Source organism: Typopeltis vanoorti, chromosome 21 (assembly GCF_054136105.1).
Source record: "Typopeltis vanoorti isolate ZY-2024b chromosome 21, IOZ_Tvanoo_1.0, whole genome shotgun sequence".
Taxonomy (NCBI): Eukaryota; Metazoa; Arthropoda; class Arachnida; order Uropygi; family Thelyphonidae; genus Typopeltis; species Typopeltis vanoorti.
In genome coordinates this window covers 17065993-17087878 of record NC_143569.1, presented here as the reverse complement: position 1 = coordinate 17087878, position 21886 = coordinate 17065993, and the positions used below count along the sequence as shown (strand labels likewise).

General features: G+C 36.7%; 1 protein-coding gene across 1 annotated transcript in view; it reads left to right on the top strand.

The window, feature by feature from the left end:
- The window catches only part of SdhA (succinate dehydrogenase, subunit A (flavoprotein)), a 311617-nt gene that overhangs the window by 270847 nt on the left and 18884 nt on the right, over positions 1-21886 (top strand). The window contains exon 14 of the mRNA XM_090411417.1: positions 12100-12243. Within this exon, the coding sequence (XP_090267543.1) occupies positions 12100-12243 (144 nt within the window). The remainder of the gene's footprint in view (positions 1-12099; positions 12244-21886) is intronic.

The following is a 21886-nucleotide window of genomic DNA, read 5'->3' as shown; positions in this document are numbered from 1 at the left end:
TAAAATCTGAGAAAGTGTTATTGCTGGGTCAACGGTAAGTGCAAAGCACATTACTCGTGTTCACGATATTCTAATAGAAAAAATGGAGAAATCTCTAATGATTTGGATAGAGGATCGCACTCAAAAGAAAATTTCTTTGGATGGACACCTTATTAAGCAAAAAGCTCTCAAAGTTTATAAACATTTAAAAGAACTTGATCAAGATTCTTCAGAAGAAATTTCTCGGCATGGATTTTCTGCCAGTAAGGGTTGGTTCGAAAACTTTAAAAAGCGGTTTTCTTTGTATAATCTTAAAATCCAGGGAGAATCAGCAGACGTTGAAGCTACCTGGAAATACCCAGCAGAACTTAATCATTGAAGAAGGTGATTATAGTGCATACCAGGTGTTCAATGCGAATGAATCTGGATTATATTTGAAAAAAATGCCAAAATACACCTATATTTCAAAAAATTAAAGATCAGCTCCTGGATTCAAAGTTTCCAAAGATAGAATTACTCTACTGTTTTGTAGTAATGCATCAGGTGATTACATGACAAAACCCAATGTTTATTAACCGATCTGCAAATCCTCGACAAGTCCATCCTACCTGTTTATTGGCGGGCCAACAAAAAGGCATGGGTTACAGCTAGCATGTTTGAAAATTGGTTTTTCAAGTGTTTTGTACCCGATGTCGAAAGCTACACAAAGAAAAAGAATATGGACTTAAAAATTCTACTAATTTTAGATAACGCACCAAGCCACATAACAAATTTAAGCCATCCGAATATTAAAATAACTTTTTTGCCGCCTAATACTACTTCACTTATTCAACCACTTGACCAAGGAATAATATTAACATTTAAGTCATATTATATTCAGCGAACATTTCAATTAATTTTGGAAAAAATGGAATCTAATCCAAACATGACACTGCCTCAAGCGTGGAAAGAGTTTTCAATATTGAATTGTGTAAAAATTATTTCTCTGTCCATTTATTCGTATGGAGTTTCCTCCCTTTTTCTCCCCCGTCCCTATTGGGTTAAGTATTTATGGCTGTAGATCCGTGTGTGTTCACGGGGCCAGTTTGCCTGCTTGCAGGATGAAAAACGCCAGATAAACTGGCAGAAAAAACCCTACTGCTTCTGCCCAAGACCGGCTAACTTGGCTATGGCCAAAGAAGATCCTCAAATTCCTCATGTCTTCAACGGGAACCGAATCTGGGATACTCCTTCCCCAGTATTATGGTTGCGAAGTGCACAGCCACTAGGCTAACCGCATGGACTCTCTGTCCATTAAGGAATTACAACCTTCTACATTGAATGCTTGCTGGAAAAAAATATGGTCCGAAGCCGTAATGGAACAAAATTTCGTACCTCCAGTGGATGCCGAGCTACGTCGTATAATAAACATCGCACACATTTTTGAAATTAGTGAATTAGTGAATTAGAAAAAACGAAATTAGTGAATTAATTGATGGAGAAGCAGATTTAAAAGAGGAGGAACTGGTACAATTAATAGATGGCGTCGAACTAAATGGCGGGAAAGTTCTGCCGAAGATTCTGATTGTGATGAATCCGTTAAAGAATTCAGCAGAAGGATTGGACTTGGCAAGAAAGTTAGGAAGTTATTTTACAGATAATGATCCCTCAATGGTACGCTCAGGAAAATTCACGAGACAATTGGATATTTGTTTAGCGCCATATTATGAACTTAATAAAAAAAAATTGCAACATAGTGGAAAGCAAAGTCTTATTACTGACTTCTTCATGACTAAACCAGCCGAAGTATGCAATGAGAATTATACAAATGATGTCCAAGAGATTTCTCATGGTGACGACTTCCGGCCACTTAAAGAACATCTACAAAATGTTATTTCTGAAGACTGTGATGACGATTAAAATATGTGCTTTATTTTATTGTGTCTAAAACATTTATGCACAATTTGTAATTTTTATAATTTTATACTACGTATTTGTCATAGTTTATGTTTTCTTAACTTACCTGAATTAAATAAAAATATTGTTTTTTATATAATTAAAAAAAAAAACGATTTTGGAACTTAACCTTACTTTATCTATGTCTCGTATAACGCGATGTTAAGTTCTGAATTAAACAAAGATTAAATTAATTTACGTTTCCTTCAGACTTAACATGGGCTTGCAATTTGAATAAATTATTGATGTACCAGAATATACTAGACTCTTGTAAATTTTACTAAAATGTTACTAAGCTGAGATTCCTTCATTTAATATGTAATATTGTAAAGTATTGTAAATTGCTAAATTGTTTAAACTAAATTGCTGGGTGAAAGAGATAATCCGATTAAGTAGAAATGGCCGGAGTCGAAACACGTGCGCCAAAGAGTACAGGTGTACCCTTTAGTAAAGAAATAAGTTCCCCCCCCCCCCTCTCATGCGCGCAGGAGAGTAGGCTAAGAATTCCATGTGTGGCGCGCAATACTGGGTGACGTAAGGTGATGTGGAGTGAACGTGTGGCGCGCAATTTAAAAAGTCGTGCAGCGCCAAAGAAGCTCTCTTATTCTCTTGTGTTCCTGTGCATCTGAGACTGAATTTTAATCAGACTCTTATGTGGAGTTACACTCCAAAGTTTTCGGACGGTCTTGCTGATGTGTATGGAGCCTCCTCGTGGCATCCCCTCGTTCCCCACGGATTCAAGACAATGACAGAGGAACTTTGCCGTAGATTTCCGAACACAATTTATTGGACGGCGACCAGCCCAGCAGAAGGTATTCACCGATACTTACGGAGATGTCGTTACGATGTTGAACGAGTTCTCCAAAGAACAACATCTACCTATTTTCGGCGGCAGCAGTAAGTACAGACTGAAACCTTGAAGAATACCTCAGAGAAGGTATGAAGGAACGTGGTGTCGAAAGAAATTGTCCAGACGAGATATGTAAAGTGCCCAGATAAGTTCCCAGCAATTGGTAACGTACAGTCTATGTGTATATGTGTACTAGAAGGATATATGTAAATTTTTGGAAGGACTCTAGAGAATGTTTCTATGAATGATAAAGTAATAATGAGAATCTTGAGTATTTTGTTAAGTAAATTAATTGAGAGCACGTGGAGTCTAAGAATTGTCCTTTAATGATAGAAAAAGTTATGAGGATTCTGTTAGAAGAAATTGTATGAGAGCACATGAAGCTAGTTTAGTAATTCAGCTAATAATTGTCTTTAGTATTAATAATTAAGTGTGAATTTTCAAGTGTCATTTGTAAGCCTTAACTGAAGTTCTTTGTCATGCATGCTAAGATAGATATTGGGAATCTAAGTAAATTAGTGCTCATTCGTTAGCAATTGCATATTACTTATTAAGAATGAATTCATAGTATGTACAATGTTTCAATTGAATTAAATGTTTTGTTCTTTTTGTTTAATTGATGACTTGCCTGGTTTTATTCTCTATTGCACTTGCTCATAAAATACGAACCACAGCGGGAGATTAATTTATAGAGAGGCTACGACTGCAAACGTAATAACTCTCAGTAACATAAGATTGTGTGCTAAACTGTATTCTGGTTCCTCGATTCTACACTATCTGTTAATCTAGGATTCGGGGTGGCGCAGTGAAAAATAAATTTTCCCTGAATCCGAAAAAGGAATTAGAACCAGTGCGAGACAAAGGAATAGGTATCTGCCATTAGTAATTCCTTTGTCCGACAAACCACTAGCATCGTTCTTGTAATTATAGATCAGCCAAGAGAAATATTGAAGTTAAGAGAATTAAGATTGAAGATAAAATTTTAGTATAGAAGTGAGATAATTAAGAATAATCAAGAGGTAGAGGTAAAGAATAGACAAAATATAGAGTAAAAGTATAGAGTAAAATAAAAAAAATAAAATAAGGAGTAAGATTTTACAATGGCACAAAGTTTAGGCAAGAGCCAATAGGACTTGAAGAGATTAAATATAGAATAAAGATAAGAGTAGAAAGATTTTACAGCAGCATTTCTATGGAACCTCACATCCGCATTATACGAGGGTTACCTGTATTTTAATAATGTTTGAGAACCTTTTGGCTACTAATATATGAAAATATGACTTCAGTGTTACTTCAACCTTAGTATCACCTCTGGGTCTGGCTCCTATTGATGAGACCTCAATAAAGGTCGAATAGAATGAACAAAGTGAATTTGTAGCATGCCATACTGTCCTCATTCCAAAACCTAATAGAGAACACACCTTAATCAGCAGCTGGGGACCTCTTTCTCTATCTAATACTGACTACAAGATATTTTTCTACATTATCAATAACAGGCTCAAAATGGGAATGAGACATATAACTAAAAGCACACAGGTGTACAGAGTGTGCTTTTAGTTATATGAGATACTACAAGATATTTTTCTACATTATCAATAACAGGCTCAAAATGGGAATGAGACATATAACTAAAAGCACACAGGTGTACAGAGTGCCAGGTTGAGCAGTAGAATTTAATCTATTTCTGCTATATGATCTAATCTACTTAGTTAAAACAAAAAAAGCAGTTAATGGCAGTGCTATTAGTAGACTTATTCAAGCATTTGATATTGTCCAGCATCCCTTTCTGTTCCACATTCTCCAGCAAATTGGTGTAGGTAAAAAGCTGCTATCCATTATCGGAGGAGCCTATGCCAATTCAACTACCCGCCTCCTAGTTAATGGGTTCCTGTCAGACCCAGTAAAAATTCGAAAAGGAGTCAAGCCAGGTTGCCCTCTTAGTCCACTGCTCTTTGCATTGGTTCTTGAACATTTCTTGCAGGAAGTCGACCATACACATGCTGTGCGAGGAATAAAACAGTTACTTCAACTATAAAGGAAAATAAGGTATTAGCCTATGCCGATGATGTAGTGGGAACTTTGAAGGATAATGATTCCATATACATATTTTTTGGTATTTTAGAAAAATTCAGCATATAAACGTGGATTAACTATTAATGCAGACAAGACAAAATTAAAAGTTTTTGGAAAGTGGGATCTTGGAGGCATTCGTATTGGACTAAACCCTAAGAAAGAACCCCTTGTTATTCTTGGAATTCACTTCTCCACTTACCCAATATTACCAGTCTAAGAACTTATATACAAGAACTTGGAAATATTAGAAGACTGGAAAATAGGGCCATTTTCCTTTTCTTATAAAGCCATAGTAATCCAAACTATAATCTTTTCTGCTCAGTTGTATATAATAAATATTACAGACATCACAGAAGCTGAAGGAAAGCAATTATATAGTAAACCTGCTCAATTTTTGGTCCAGCTGATACCAAGAAGTTAAAAAAGAAATTTCTTTAACTATCAAAGAAGCATGGAGAATTAGGACTTCCAGTCTTAAAATTCTGCTATTTCAGCAATACAGCTTCAAAAATCCATAAAATTTTGCAGACTAATTACACATGTGCAAATCTGTACTTCCTGGGTTTTCTTCCCCTGTTTGGAGTTAATGATTATAAAGGTCCAAAAGCTGAGATCGTTCCTGAATACTACAATACTCTACTTAATTCTAAGACTGCTAAAATACTCTGGAATTGACATTCTTTCATTAAAAGAATGTCAATTTTTTGGAATTTGGATTTAATGGAATTTTTTAATTCCATTAAAAAAAAAAAAAAAAGAGAGTAAAATTTGGTATAAAGAAATCTTTAATCTCTTTCCACACGAAGTTCCACAGTTAGGTACCGACAACAATACTTTGTTTCATAACTTGTTGAAGTTCCAAGGATACCTAACAGGAGAGATCTTGCTTGGAGAATTGCATATGGCCACCTTCCAGTCAATACCATCAAATGAAGGTACTTTAACATCGGAGATCCAATCTGTGACATCTGTTACCGATTGGAAACAGTAGAACATACATTCTACAGCTGCCCTCTGCGTATTTGGAATAGATTATGTAATGTGTTGGGCATTCCACTGCTTGCAACAGATCAGGTTATTTTTTTTGTAATATCCACCACCTGTCAGTAATGGGAAGAGAATTTTGATCTTCATAATTCATGAATTAAAATATCATTTATGGAAGGTTAGAAAGAAACACGGATTTGAAAACCAGTAACATGACAGCCAAATGCTTTATAATATTGTATTGTGGAAATTTTATTGTTCATTCAGACTACTTTGTATTTAGGAAGAAGAATTCTAGGAGATATCAAATTTATGACTAGATGGTGTAGACCACCCACATTATGCAATATTTACCAAGGGGAAGATAAAATTCTGTCTGTTCTTGCTATGAGAGGTTTTTAAATAGTTCCATCCTCTTAATTCAATGTGGTCTTATAGTCAATTGCAGGGATGACTGGAGAGCAACCCTAGGCAGAGAAGGCCATCTCAAGGCAGTTAACACAGATGGTGCTAACCACCTGGGATGGGGGGGGGGGTTGCTGGTGATTGTATCTGAGTCATCTTTGGTCTTTTGGTTGTTCATCTATATGAGATTCGTGAAAAAGGAAAACTGATAGTCTTTGGCTACATGATGATGTAAAAGAGCTGAGGTCTTTTCTCTCTATCTCATGCTATCTATCTGTCTTTTCTTTCTCCTAATACTATCAGGCTCTCTTGCAACATAGATGTAAGGGTATGTGCTTTGCATCATGGGATACTAAAGCAAGTGATGTGAAGTCATTAGCCTCTATATATGAGTTGCCTCTGTCCTGATTATACGTCAGGTGTAAACTTTGTTTACTTACATTTGGATAAAGGATTAAACCAAGTATATAATTTCTTTGGTATCTTTAATTTATAACATTTTTTTTTCTTAGTGAGTATTTTCTTCAACAATGCTGTTATCTGATATGTTCACATAACCAGTTAAAGTATGTTGCCCTTTTTAGTCTCCATTCAAAATAACTGCCCAAGTCTTAGCTTCATTGACTACTTCCATTAATATAATAACTAGCAAGTTCCAGTTAATATAATATTCTTTCTTGTTAAATAAGCTTATATGTTGGTAACACATGACTATTAAATTATTTCAGCAAATTATAACATATACTAAATATTAATTAAAAGAAAACGTTAATAAATACTTCCTATATTCAATTTTCAATTAAGACAGGGTACATGTGGAATTATCGGGCTGGAAAGTATGACAAGCTAAGGAGTTTGATTGGTTCAGCGCCAATGCATGTACAACTGCGGACTAGAAGTTGATAGTGCATAGGAGGTAGTTAAGAAGTGCTTGCATGAAGCAATGGCTGACTGTATACCTAGAGTCCGAATAATAAATCAAGTAGGGGTTAAATGGATGAATAACACCATTAAGCTTGAGCTGCAAAAAAAGAAACAACTATGGAGGGAATTTGAGGAGAAAGGTGACTGGCAGGCACATGAACGGTATAAAGCGCAGGCCAGAAGGGTGACAAGTGTGGTAAGAAAAGTAAAAAAGGATTATGAAAGAACATTGGCCATGAAGGCTAAAGAGAATCCTAAACAGTTTTTTAGATATGTAGCAAGTAAAAGGAAAAATGTACATGGCAGAATGATTTTAAAGAATGCCGATGGTAGGGAGGTAACTGAATCAGTTGAGATAGTTGAGTTACTGAGTGAGGACTTTGCAAGAATATATCATCCAGGTGGTTACATTGCAGAAACGAATAAACCAGTAGATTATATGGGAATTGTGGTGAATGAAGAGGAGGTGAGTAGTCTATTGCATAACCTCAATGTCAATACATCTGTGGGATTGGATGGTATACCAGCTCGTGTTGTACGAGAAGCAGCTAAAGAATTGTCAGTACCCTTGACCATTTTGTTTAATTTGAGTCTCAGCTCTGGGTTAGTCCCGAGCGGGTGGAAAGAGGGGAAAATAGTTCCACTGCATAAAGGTGGTTCCAAGACTGCTGTTGTAAATTACCGACCGATTAGCATATCAGGAATCATTGTCAAGGTCTTAGAGAAATTAGTCAAGAAAAGAATACAGGATTGGATAGATGAAAATGGGATATTGTATGGGGGGACAACATGGTTTTGTGAAGGGTAGATCATGCCTCAGTAACTTGCTCACATTTTATAACACAGTGACGGCTGAACTGGATAGGGGTAATGGGTTTACAGTGATACTACTGGACCTTGCCAAGGCCTTTGATAGGATACCACATGGAACCCTAATCAGTAAACTGGAGCAGATGTGGATAGATATAGGGTTGGTAAGATGGATAGGAGGGTGGTTGAAGGATAGATATCAAAGAGTGGTTTATTCAGGAGTGGAGTCTAAAAGACGTCTTGTGACTAGTGGAGTGCCGCAGGGCTCTGTTCTTGGACCACTGCTTTTCAATTTGTTCATCAATGATATTGGAAAGGATTTGAGAGGAAGTGTTCACTTGTTTGCTGATGATGCAAAGTTGGGTAGAGCAATTGTGAGTGCACAGGATGTCAAAATTTTACAGGATGATTTGGATAGTTTGGAGGACTGGGCTAGGAAAAATGGATGTCAATTTAATGTAGCAAATTGTAAGGTTATGCACTTTGGGGTGAAAAGAATAGCAGCAGTATATCTTATTGGTGGAACCGTACTCCAGGAGATTGATGAGGCCAGGGATTTGGGAGTGTTGGTGGATAGGGAGTTGAAGTTTAGGGGGCACATTGCAAAAGTGACTAAAACAGCTCACCAAATCACTTGGCTTCTGAAAAATACTTTAACATGCAGAGACAAACAAGTTGTTGTTCCTCTGTATCGAGCCTTGATAAGACCCCATCTGGACTTCTGTGCCCAGTTATGGGCACCAGGGTTTCTTCATGATGGGGAGGAAGTGGAGAGGGTCCAGAGACGAGTGACCAAGATGATAGCAGGTCTGTGGAATGAACCTTATGAGAATAGGTTGAAGATTTGTGGGTTGCAGAAATTGGACGATAGGCGAAGGAGGGGTGATGTGATTGAGACATTCATATTACTGAAGGGTTTTTATAAGATTGATCCGGAAGATATTTTTGAAAAAATGACTGGTGGTGAGAGGCCATGCATGGAAGCTGGGCAAGAGCGTGGTTGACAAGGGTGTTAGAGCTAGGTTTATTACTTGGAGAGTGGTGAATGAGTGGAATAAGCTTCCAGAGTGTGTTGTGGGTGCTACGACCGTGAATGAGTTCAAGGCAAGGTATGATAGATACTGTGTGAATGTTGAATAGTTGTTCTTGACATGATGTTAGGGCCTCCCTCGATGAGTCTGTTGACTCCTTGGAGTTTCCCAGAACAACAACAATAATAATAATATTTTGGCAGTGTTACATTGCCATCTTCATGGGAACATAAAAATATGATAAGTGCATGTGGGCACTAACAATGAACAAATGAGACTGGAGAGTAACTAATGTTGTCCCTAGAGTCCTATAGGTGCCCCCCCCCCCCCCCCCCAAGCAGGCTACATTGGGTTGTTTTGTTTGTTGAGCTGATGTTCTCATTATGCAAACTTCCCAAATTTGGGGCAGTCTCATGCACCCAAATTTGTTGAGGTTTGGGAAGTTTTTTAGAGATGAGGTTCCATGAACAATCTTTCGTATTTATATTTGCTGCAGTGTAGTAAAGTGGCTTTCTTCCATTGTATTCTGTGGCAGGTATCCAGAGAACATGGTCCGCAAGCCCAGAATGGCTATATTGGTGAAACCGGATTAGTCTATGTTCGGATATCCTGATATTAGCTGTCCTGCCTGTTTAGCCATAATAGGACAGTTGACAGCTGCAAAGGATGTTGTATACTCCAAGTAGGTCTGGGAGAAGTGGCTGGTCTTTGGTGGAGCAGATTACGGATGCCAGTTTCATATGGTTTGTAACTGGTCGTCAGGTCATATTTCTTTAGGATTTTGGTTAACTTTTCAGAGGTGCCCCAGATGTAAGGAATGGTGATGGATTTAGTGTAATCTTTGTTATGAAAGGTTGTGGTTAACTGGTTTTAATATTTTCTGGATTTTTTTGGGATTGTACCCATTGGCTAAGAATGTGGCTTAATTTAGGGCATTGTCATCTGAACAGATTAATTTTGCCCTGTTATATAGGGTTTTTATAACCCAATATTGTGTGTGTGGGGGGGGGTTGCTGGTGAATGCATCTGCCTGTAATCAGAGTGTCTGGGAAAGGAAGACTTATTTTTTTTCTTTTTCGAAGGTGAACTGGATTCTGGGGTGTTGGTTGTGTAAGTGTGTTAAGAATATGTCGAGTGTATCTGAGCCATGTGGGCAAATAACGAATGAGTGAATGCACGTAGCGTAGCCAAACAGTGGGTTTCTGTGGGGCTGAGTTTAAGGCTTTTTCTTCAAAAGTCTCCATAAAGAAGTTGGTCAGGGGTGGGGAGCATGATGAACGCATGGCTGTCCCCTCTGTCTGTTTGTAGAATTTTCCTTGCCTAACGAAATAGCCTGAATTCATTGTGCACTAAAATAGGGCTGAGATATTGGGAGGAAATTTGGCTTGGATGAGCTCTAAGTTATCTTTGAGTGGGATATTCGTGAATAGGGAGGAGACATCAAAACTGTTGTTGGGGTGAGAGGTTTCTATACTGGCTTTGAAGTGGGCTGAGTTTTTTTTGTGATGGTGTTTTCCAGTATAGTGTGTGAGCGCTTTGGCTAATTTGTATGTGAGGGAATCAATACCATCCACAATGGGACGTAATGGCACATTTTGCTTATGGATTTTTGGTAGTCCATATATTCAAGGGGGGGGGAGAGTTAAAAGGCTTTAGTTTGTTAGTAACTTCCTCAGGCTAAGAAGAAACTTTCTTAATGAGCCTTTGGAGTGTTCTGATTTTGGGAGCTGTTGGGATCATATTCGGTTGGGAGGTAGGTACACCGATCTAACAATAAAGAAGTAAGCTTACCTGTATAGTTTCTTTGTTCTTCATTTCTTGTAAAGCTTCATATTCTTCCTTGGATAGGTTGATTTTTGGTGGTTTTGCTTTGGTCAGAACACTGGCTACATCCATTCTGATATCATTGGGAAGGATGGCTACATCCATTCCACATTCTATCTGTATCATTTTTCTTCGCAAAGTATTTTCATCAGAGCTAAGGCAAAATTGTGGCTACGTGCAAGTGCACTGAGTGCTTCAGGCTTCAAGGTAACAGAAGTTACCATGTTGAGCAATAGTTGGTGTTTGGAGGTAGAGTTCCTTTTCAAATTTTTTGATGTGCTGACATCATATTTTTTTAAATTCTTTATCTGCTGAAGTGCATGAGAAGCTGTAGAGAATTCCAAAGTTTGTGGTTCAGAGTAGCGGCAAGCTCTTCTAATGCATGAATAGCCTCACTGATGTCAGCCAAGAGAATCCAAGTGGCGGCAATTTGTTCGTGTAGTGGCAAAGCTAGTGCTCATATAAATGCGGAGAGCTTTCTGTGAAGAGAAGCGGTCTTTAATTTCATGCAATTTGGGATTTAAATTTAAAGATGTGCTTTAATTTCACACAATTTGGGATTACCTTATTATCCTGGCAGCTTTTTAAGAAGGTCAAACGATTTAGTTGTCTTGGTAGGCCTTGCATGCGATAGAATCTATGTGGATTCTATCGCATGCAAGCGCAGTGAACTCTGTGTTATTAGAATAGCGTTTAAAATTGTATAGCATTTTCAACTTCTAGAAAATGTACTGATCTCATATAGTAATTAATTTGACAATCCATGCTTAGAAATATGTCAGTTGCACCAAACTTGTATCAGTTCTTAGTGATTATCAGAACCTCTTATTTCAATATTAAACTTTGAAACAAAATTTCACCAAGACCTTAAATTTATGATGTGTGACATCAAATGCAATCTATTTAGGTTACCAAAAAATTTGGAACAAAGTAGCACGCCACCATTAGCAATAATAAAGAAACGGCAAAACAAGTGCTTATCTTTTGAAAGTCCCATGATCAATATAGCAGACAAAACTCCTTTTCTCACTGAACTTAAAATGTTCTATGCAGCTCAGCTTTTCTAAGCATCAAATGTCATATCACAATATTATGAAATATATGTATGTCTCCAAGATAAAATTATTACCAGCAGTTTGGCATTCTAAATTCACAAAATTGGTAACTTTTTTTTTTTGTTAGTACATCACTAATTTGTTAATAAACTAAGGAAAACTTTTTTGTGTACATGATTTACTCTGGGAATTTTTTTAAAAAATTGTTTGCTAATTTTTATTTCAGCTTTGTGATCGGGGTATGGTTTGGAATACTGATCTTGTTGAAGCTCTTGAACTCCAAAATCTGCTGTTAAATGCATGCCAGACAATTTATGGAGCTGAAGCTAGAAAAGAAAGTAGAGGAGCACATGCCCGAGAGGATTCCAAGGTACTTTGTTGATTGATATCATGTAGGGAATGAGAATACAGATTACAAATTTCATTATATTTAAATTTATTACTGTTCATTAACATTGCTAGGTTTTAGCAAGTATCTGTGGTATGAGTTGTTCATGTCTGTTTGTAGGCTGTTACAACTTACTTTCATATTGTATGTAGAAATATATATAGTTTGTAATTGTTTTATTTTAATCTTCATCATTTATTCATATATGCCTCTGATGAAGATGTTTAATCTTAATCTCAACTCATAAAAGCAACTAAGACAAAGTAGCAAATTACAGACCAGTTAGAATCTCTGGTGTGGTGGTTAAAATAATGGAAAAGTTGGTCAAAGGTAAAATTTGGGAATGGATGGATAGGAATATGATACAGAGCAGCACAGCTTTGTAATTGGCAGGTACCTTATTAATTTTGTCACATTTTATAATAAAGTGACTGCAGAATTGGTTACACCATGATACTGCTAGATACTTTGCAAAGGCATTTAACAGAATATCACATGGAAATCTATCACATAAGTTGGAGCGAATGGGAATGGATGGATGTGAGGCTGGTGGCTAACAGACGAACATCAGAGGATGTTGTGGTTGAGTGGAATCATGGCAAATGAAGGTGATGAGTGGAGTGCCTCAGGACTTGTACTAGGGCCACTACTCTTTAAGTTTTATATTAATGAAATAGTGGAAGATTTAAGGGGGAGAGAGAGAGATTCAGGTGTTTGCTGATGATGCAAAACTAGGGGAAATAGTTGATAAAGGTTATTAAATATTCTGCAGGATGATTTTAACAAATTGGCATTGTGGGCAAAGGATAATGATAGTGAATTTAATCCCTTAAGGCACCTACTCAGTTCTTCCAAGGATCCCCTGCCACACCTAGCGCACCCAGGGATTTACAAAATAGATTGCACATGTAACATATCATACATAGGGGAAACAGGGCGAACCATCCCAATCAGAAAGGATGAACACAAACGTCACATAAAATACCTCCATTTTGGAAAAACCGGCCTTTCTGACCACGCACTCCAAACATACCACAGAATTGATTGGAAAGGTAAGTCCCTACACCGCACCAAAACCTGGTTCGAGCAGAAATTCAAGGAAGCATGATCCGAATCTGAAAAAAAAAATGATAGGTCTAACCATTCCAAGAATGTGGAGGAAACATCTACAACCTTCATAGCAACCACGAAGAAGAAAAATCTCAATACAAGAAGACTTGGTGAAGTGTTTTTTTTTTTTCCCTCCTGAACATTCAATAGCAACCTGTACTGTACAAATCCAGAAGGTAATTGTAATATAACAATATAAACTATATAATTCCAGAAGAATCCTAGCACCTGAGGACTTTAACAGAGTTTATTGTAGTTTTTATTTTATTTTACTTTTTTTTTTTTTTCTTCACTAGAGGGCAGGCTGAGAAAAAAGATTAGTTAACAATGTAGATGTAATTTACCTGTATAGAGTGCAACAGCATGTAGCTTGGTTCTTATACACATGTATCCTTCTGAAGATGACCTCAATACAGGGGTCGAAACATAAAGTTATTATTTTATTATTAATCAGTAAAATAATCTTTTCAACACGTGTGTTTTGTGTCCCTAAATTCATAAATATGAATAGTGAATTTAATGTTGCAAAATGTAATGTTGTATACTTTTGGTTGCAAACGTTACATACTGTATATATCACATTGACAATGGATTGCAGGAAATTGATGAGACAAGCTCTTTTTTTTTGGGGGGGGGGGGAGATAGAATTGAAGTTCAGAAGGCATATTGCAAAAGTTGGTAAAATAGCTCAAAGGATTACTTCGATATTGATAAACATTCTAACAAGTAAAGAGCGGGGGGGGGGGGGGGTATTATCCCTCTTTATAAGGCTATGATTTGACTACATCTGACTACTGTGCACAGTTTCTAAATCCTTCCACAACCTCCTTAAGGATCAGGAGGTTGTGGAAGGATTTAGAAACGAGTGACCAAGCTAGTGACAGTTATGTAGAATGCTCCTTATGTGGATAGGTTGAACTCTGTGGGTTGCAAAGTTTAGTCAGTAGGTTTTAAGGAAGGGCATGATAGAAATTTTAAGTTATTAAAGGGGTTCTATGAGATTGACACAAAGGAAAATTTTCAATACATGACAAATAGAGAACTAGGGATGTAAGTTAGAAGTTATGTAAGAGTGTCTGATTGATATAAAACAACAAATGTAAGAGTGTCGTTAATAAAGGTATGTGGACTGGATTTTGTGTCTGGAATGGATTTGCCAAAATTAGTTGGGAGCATTGAAAGAAAACTGGCTACCCACTTATTAAGGGTGGAATGTTGGCTGCAAGATGGCATTTTGCCAAATTAAGTATAATGTTTAATTTAAATATCTTTTTTTGTTAGACCTAATTCGAACCCTTATCAAATGCCTTGGAAATGTTAAGTGCTACAAGTGGACATGTTCAGAAGTAAATGATGTAGGCATCTGCTCTGAATCTTGACTGGTAGAATCTATATTGGTGATTTCTGATTAGTTGAGTTTTCTAGGTGTTAAAGAAGTTGACTGTTAATAACCTTTTCCATTACTTTAGATAAGACTGATGTGAGAGCAGTAGGTGAACAGTTTGATGATAGATGCTTGTCTCCTTTTTTTGGAATTTGCTGTATGTGAACTTATTTTCAGAAGCAGATGCCTGATGAGTAATATGGAATAGAGGTGATTAAGGACAGGCATTTCAGAAACGCATCTCCTTAGCACAACTGGTTGGGATACCATCATGACTTCGAGGCCTTTACTATGGTATCCAGTTTTGGGGTTCATCTGAATTTTCTCAACTCCTACATAGACAGTCAAGGTAAGTCAACTCTAACATTGCATCATGTGCACCTAAGTCATATATATGAATTTTATTCTTCAAGGAAAATAGCTCCACTGTTGGAATAGTTAGATTGCAGGAAATTAAGCATCAAGGATAAGAATCCCAAGAGGGCAGAGTAATTTTCAGCATTGGGGAAGGAAGACAAGAAGAGAGATGAATGTGTATAATGTAGCTCAGTCAGTATAGACTAGGGGTGGGCAAGTTCTTCGCTGATAAGAGCCACATATAATACATTTTTGAATGTTCAAGAGCCACAGAAAATATTATTTCGAAATTGTATTTATAAATAATAAAAAATACAACTATATAGTAGTCCTACTCACCATATATGTTTAATCTCTACTCGTTGAAGGCTTTGATTGATTCTTCATTTGTACAGTTAATAGTTTAAAATCTGGCTGGTAAGATGTCGTGGCTGTTAGTGAGGATAACACAATGTTTTGACTTGACAAATTTCATTACGGAGAAGAGAGATTCACAGCAGTAAGTTGTCCCAAAAACATAGAGTAGTTAGAAGCCAGTTTTCTGAAGATTGGGATACTTTGTTTCCAAAAGTCAGTTACAGATGAGCTTTTATGTACTAGCTTCAAACTTGCATCTTCCTGCAACTCAGTAAGCTCATCCGCAGTAAAAGGTGCAACAACAGGACATCCATCGTAAAAGGATTCACAAGAAATTCAAAACATAGCTTTAATTTTTTTTAGTTTCTCAAACCTATTCTCAAAATCATTATAAAGTGTTTCTAAGTTTCCTTCGTATTGTTTCAGTTTACTGAAACAATCCTTCATATTGTTTCAGTTAAAATCGTTCTCCTATCGTTGGTTAGATTATTTTCTTTTACTCTTCTTTTGCTCGGTCATTTTAAACAAAGGTTTTATAACTTTCACTAAAATCAATCTTAATTATTTATTAATCAGAAAAGTACTTATCTACACTAAAATTCACTAGTTATGTTTCGCTACCACCACAAACATGTTACTTGTGTGTACTGCATGAAGAGTGATGACATGGAGTCCAGGTAACAGAGGCGGTGGGTAATGCAGCGATCATAGTAGTCACTTTTGGAACTAATTTTGGCTGGAGGACACAGGCCATAGAATATTGAAACACTTTTTACCAACCAAATACGATAATGAAATCCAGATTAACAACTCTTTTGGCCGGTACCATTTAAAAGCTAAAAATGTAAAGTTTCAAAATATATGTTTTTTACTTATCTTTAAATCATTTATGAAATAAAATATTCTAATATTGGTACATACTATACTACTATAGATTATTAATATAGAAGTTTAGAAAAAATGGCAATGAAAACCAGTATTGTCTCTCGGGAGCCACAGTTTGCCCATCCCTGTTATATAGACAAAGCCCATTGGTCAGAAAGACCTGGGTTTAATTCCCATCCGTGATGTAAGGAACCTTTATCTGGTCTCTTTCAATGAAATGTTGAGTTAGCTAGTCTCATACTGAGGCAGGGTTTTTTTTTTTTTTTTTTTTTCACCAGAAACTTGACTGATGTAGCTGATGAATCAGCCATAGGCCTGATTTGTCTGCTACATGCTGGTCCTGAGCCCAGATAAAATGGGGGTTCAGATGGTGCAGTACATTCCCATTAAAAAAAAAAGTGGGGGGGGGACTCATGGCTGTTTTATCATCATACGCTAAATAAATAACAAAAATGGGATAAGGAAATCTGCAGCCAGAAGATCAAAAGGGGGCAGTTGAATATTAGGAATCCTCTGGCAAGCGCAATATCACAGGTATTGCTGAAGGAATCATTCAAAGTATAGTTTGGCAGTTCGCATGGACTGTTCTGGTTCTGGCAATAACCTGAGATTCAGTCCATAACAGATAAGGTGTGGATGTATGTAGATGATCATGCATATAATTTAAGTTAGGGTTTGATATGAATGTGAAAAAAAAAGAGCTTGTTTTAAGTATTTTTTTAGTAATTTTAACCATAGTGATATTATTTCTGAGTTTGTCTTGATGTGTTTAAGAAGTGAAAAGGTAAAGCCGGTGAATGTGCAGGTGAATCATACTCTCTGTATAATTCATCATTATACAGAGAGTATCCCATCTCTGTGCCATGTTGTCTCAACAGGTATCCCCCCCTTCCATACATATATACCACTAAACAATCTCACTGCCAGGTTATGTACCAGCTGATGGGAAGGCATCTAATCATGTCGCCAACAGAGTTGGTCCAACCTGCACAGCTGCTTTACTGTTGTGTCCTCATAGATGGTAGAGTCAGCTTAATGAGTGGAGAAACATAATCTTCAGAGTTTGTTGGATAGGATAAGAGATGATATGATTGAGACTTGAGTTGAAATATAGGTATTTATTGGATAGACACTGGAGAAATTTCTTAATGGACAGAACTACAAAACAAATTGCAAATTCTTTCCCCTTCCCTTCAACTTGCCATGCTTCTTATATTAAAAATCCCATCTGCTTCAGAATATAGTTTTAATCGGTACTGATATCATGGATAGTTTTAGCATCACTTCTTTATTCCTTAATAACTTCCTTTCTGACAGCAGCTTAAAAATGTTTTATCTACACTACTGATCTCTTCAGTTTTCCTGTCCATACTGGTTACTTCACTTAAAACACATGTATAAACAGGGAGCATACGGTAGTGGGCTCTCTCTCTCTTCTGCTAACCAGTTTCTATATGGGACATTTCAAAAATGCTCTTGATATCAAAGTTTTCAAACCTATCTGGATAAGATGCATTGATAATATTTTCTCTTTGGCCACACAGCCCAGACACATCACCTGTATCCTCTCCTCACAGCCAGAGCCGAACTCTCCTTTATATTTATTCCACCTTTCTGTCCATTGACTAAAATACCCACAAAATTAATGTAATACTTGTTTCCCTAATGGTACTCTGTTTTCCTCAGCTAACAGAAAAGTACTTACACAGGTAGATATGAGGCCTCACACACACAAAAAAAATGACCTAATGTCCAGTCCTCACCTTCTCGTGGTGCACCCTGTTGGGTATCTAAACTGGATACTGAATGAATGAGGATGGGCTGGCAATTTGGGATTTAGCCGACCAAATTGTATTCTTATTGGCTTAAACCAAAATACAAAATGGTGGAACAACATGATAAAATTTCATGCCAGCTGGGGCATCACCCGGATAAACAATCCACCCATTGTTTTTGCCAGGGAACCAGGGCAAACAGCAAAAATTCAGCTATTGGAACAAATCTGAAAACACACCCCAACTCAACATCACCAGAGTTAAAGATTGGTACTATCAACATAAGAAGCCTGAATGGCAAAGAAATGCAGCTAGCTGAGGAATTTGATAAGTATCAGATTGACATAATAGGGGTGACTGAAACAAAAAAGACAAAAACTGATGAGATCTTTCTGAGCAATAAATACAAAATGTTATATTCAGGCAATGACAATCAAGGAAAAGAAGGAATAGCCATAGTATTCAACACTAATCTTCTTGAATGGCAGGCAGTCTCAAGTAGAGTGATGTTGGCAAATATCAGAATGGGGAACTGGACAATGAGACTTATTTGTGCCTATGGTCCCATAGAAGGTTCTACTAAGGTAGAAGTGGAGGAATTTGAGGCTTTAGAAAATTTGGTCCTTGTTGGGGATTTAAATAACAGAGTAGGAAATAATTGTCAGACATACAAAAATATTTTGGGAAAATTTGGCAAAAAGAGCAAAGCTAATAAAAATGGCAAAATACCCTTTGGATTTCTGCTCAGGACATGGACTGGCTGTTACTAACACCATGTTCCAACATAACAATGTGCACAAATTCACATGGAGAGAAGAGGCAAGGAATAAGAAAAGTCTCATTAACTGTGTTATTGTTGATAGTGATGTTTTCACAATGGTGCAGGACACCATAGTGTACAGAGGATTTGAAATTGGAAGTGATCACTATTTAGTCTTGAGCAGGATAAAATTCTATTTCATATTGAAAAGAATAATGTAAATTAAAATTTCAGTTGAGCAGCTCTCAGATGTTGAACTGTAGACTAAAATACACAAAGATTATTGAAGAAAAAATGAAAGAGTTTGAGAACAGGAATCAAACTTTGGAGATTCAGTGGCAAACTCTGAAAAAAACATTGCTTGATTCTGCCAGAGAGGCATGTGGTGAGGTTGTCTGCAAGGATAGAAAAATCAGAAACTCCATGGTGAAGGAAAAGATGAAAGCATATCAAAAGTTCCTGGCAAATTAGTCAGCTTGTGCTCTTAGAGAATACAGAGACAAATGTAAGAAAGCTAAAAACTGTGTAAAACTAGCTAAACAAAAGTCATGGGAGGACTTTGGCATGAACATAGAAAATAAATATCAAGAAGATGGCAAAATATTCTGGAGGTTGAAGAAGCTTAGAAATGGAGGTAGAGATGATAATGGTGACATGAAAATGGGAGAAAAAGATATCCTTGAGGTATGGAGTGATTCATTTGAAAAATTGCTAAATGAAACAAGCAGTGATAGCACAGTGGTAAAAAACACTCAACAGGCATACAGTCAGGAATACATATCCATACTTGAAGTAGAAAAAAGCCATCAAAGGCTTGAAATGTGGAAAGGCAGCAGGAGTAGATGATTTCGACCAGAAATGTTGAAGTATGGTGGTATAAAAGTCTTACAGTAGCTGCACTGCATAGTTCAGAAGGCCTGGACAGAGGGACGAGTTTTCGATGATTGGAGTAGAGCTCTCGTATTACCCATATATAAAAATGGAAATAAAACTGAATGTGAGAATTACAGAGGTATTTCTCTACTGAGTGTTCCTGGTAAGATTTATGTAGGTATACGTGAGAAGAATTGTGGACGAACAACCTGGATTCAGGCCAAATAGAGGCTATCAGGATCAGATTTTCACTTTACTATAAATAGTTGAAAAATAATGGGAATATAACAAAGATCTGTATTTAAGTTTTGTTGATCTGGAAAAGGCATATGACAAGGTGCCAAGAGAAAAGCTATTCAATAGGCTGCAGTTATATGGTGTCAATGGGGCATTATATCAAGCAATACTTAGTCTTTATTTGAGTTGTAAGTCAGCAGTTAGAATTGAAGGAAGTACATTATCCCCTCTGTTATTCATTATCTATATGGATCACATTATGAAGGAAAGTGGTATTAAACATAATATCGAAATTGGAGATGTTTATGTCAGGTGTCAATGGGGCATTATATCAAGCAATACTTAGTCTTTATTTGAGTTGTAAGTCAGCAGTTAGAATTGAAGGAAGTACATTATCCCCTCTGTTATTCATTATCTATATGGATCACATTATGAAGGAAAGTGGTATTAAACATAATATCGAAATTGGAGATGTTTATGTCAGCTGTTTGCTTTATGCAGACAATGTTATACTTCTAAATAAATCTGTTACAAGTCTGCAAGATTCCCTGACTAAATTGAATAACTGTTATAATAGATTTGGTAAGAAGGTCAGCAATAAAAAGACAATGAAAATAGGCAGAATCATTGAAAATGTAAACTGCTTTGTGAACGGAGAACCTGTAGAACAAGTAAAACATTTCAGCTACTTAGGCATGATTTTTAGTGAAGATGGTAAATTAAATATGAAAATTGACAACAGAATCAACAAAGCTGGTATGGTAGGAAGTAATTTGAATAAATTCATATGGAATAAGAGAGAAATTAGTCGGAATGCTAAATTAGCTGTATACAAGACAGTGTTCAAACCAGTTTTAAATTATGGATCTGAGAGCTGGGTCAGAATTAAAGAACCAACCAAAGACTAGAGACCACAGATATGGAAGTCCTGAGAAAGATTATAGGCATGAACAGATGGCATCAATGGCAATATCATATGAAAAACGATATCAGGAAAGAACTTGACATTGTCAGCATCCAGGAATGCGTTAGCAGAGCTAATCTCAGGTGGTATGGTCACTTAAATAGAATGGGAGAGGAAAGATTAGCAAAACAAGTGTTCTCTGCCAGGTTGGCAGGAAAACGACCCAGAGGAAGACCAAGATATAGGTGGATTGATACGGTACAAAGTGCCTTAGACGATAGAAATATAAGATCTGATAATGTTGGAGTCTTGACAAGTAACAGACTGATTTGGAGGAAAATTGTAGATAGGAAGTTAGTAATGATGTAATTTTTTCATGTAGTACTGTCATATCCTGTACACCCCTTGAAGGTACATGGCAATAATTTGATGATGACACTAAATAAATAATAATAATAATAAAACTCAAAAATATCTGTTACTGCTTTCAAACACTATTTGAAGGTAACCATCTGTATCTGCTCTTCTAAAGATCAGCTGAACTGCCCTCTCTGTTTTAGGTATATACAAGGTCCCTTGTTGTAGCTTATATTATGGACAAACCAAAAGATCTGTCAACATCTTGCACACAAACATCTGCTGCCACAATTATCAGTCAGGTCTAGCTGACCATGCCTTTGGACACTTCGTATAGAATCAAATGCAAGAAAACTACTGACGGTTCACAGCAGTAAATACAAACATGATGGTTTTTCTTTTTATTTGCATTATGAGAGAATTAAAAAAAAAAACTTAATAAAGTTATGTGAAGCTTCCCAAGATTTCTTCTTCAACATTTTCGTTCTGTCAATTGCTGGACAAAGGTTTCCCCGACTACTCAGTTTTCTGCCTCTCCCATCCATCTCACTCCTGCAATTTGTTGCAGTTCATCTCTCCACCTTTTTCTCGGTCTTCCTCTATGTCTTGCTCCATCCATTGGTCTC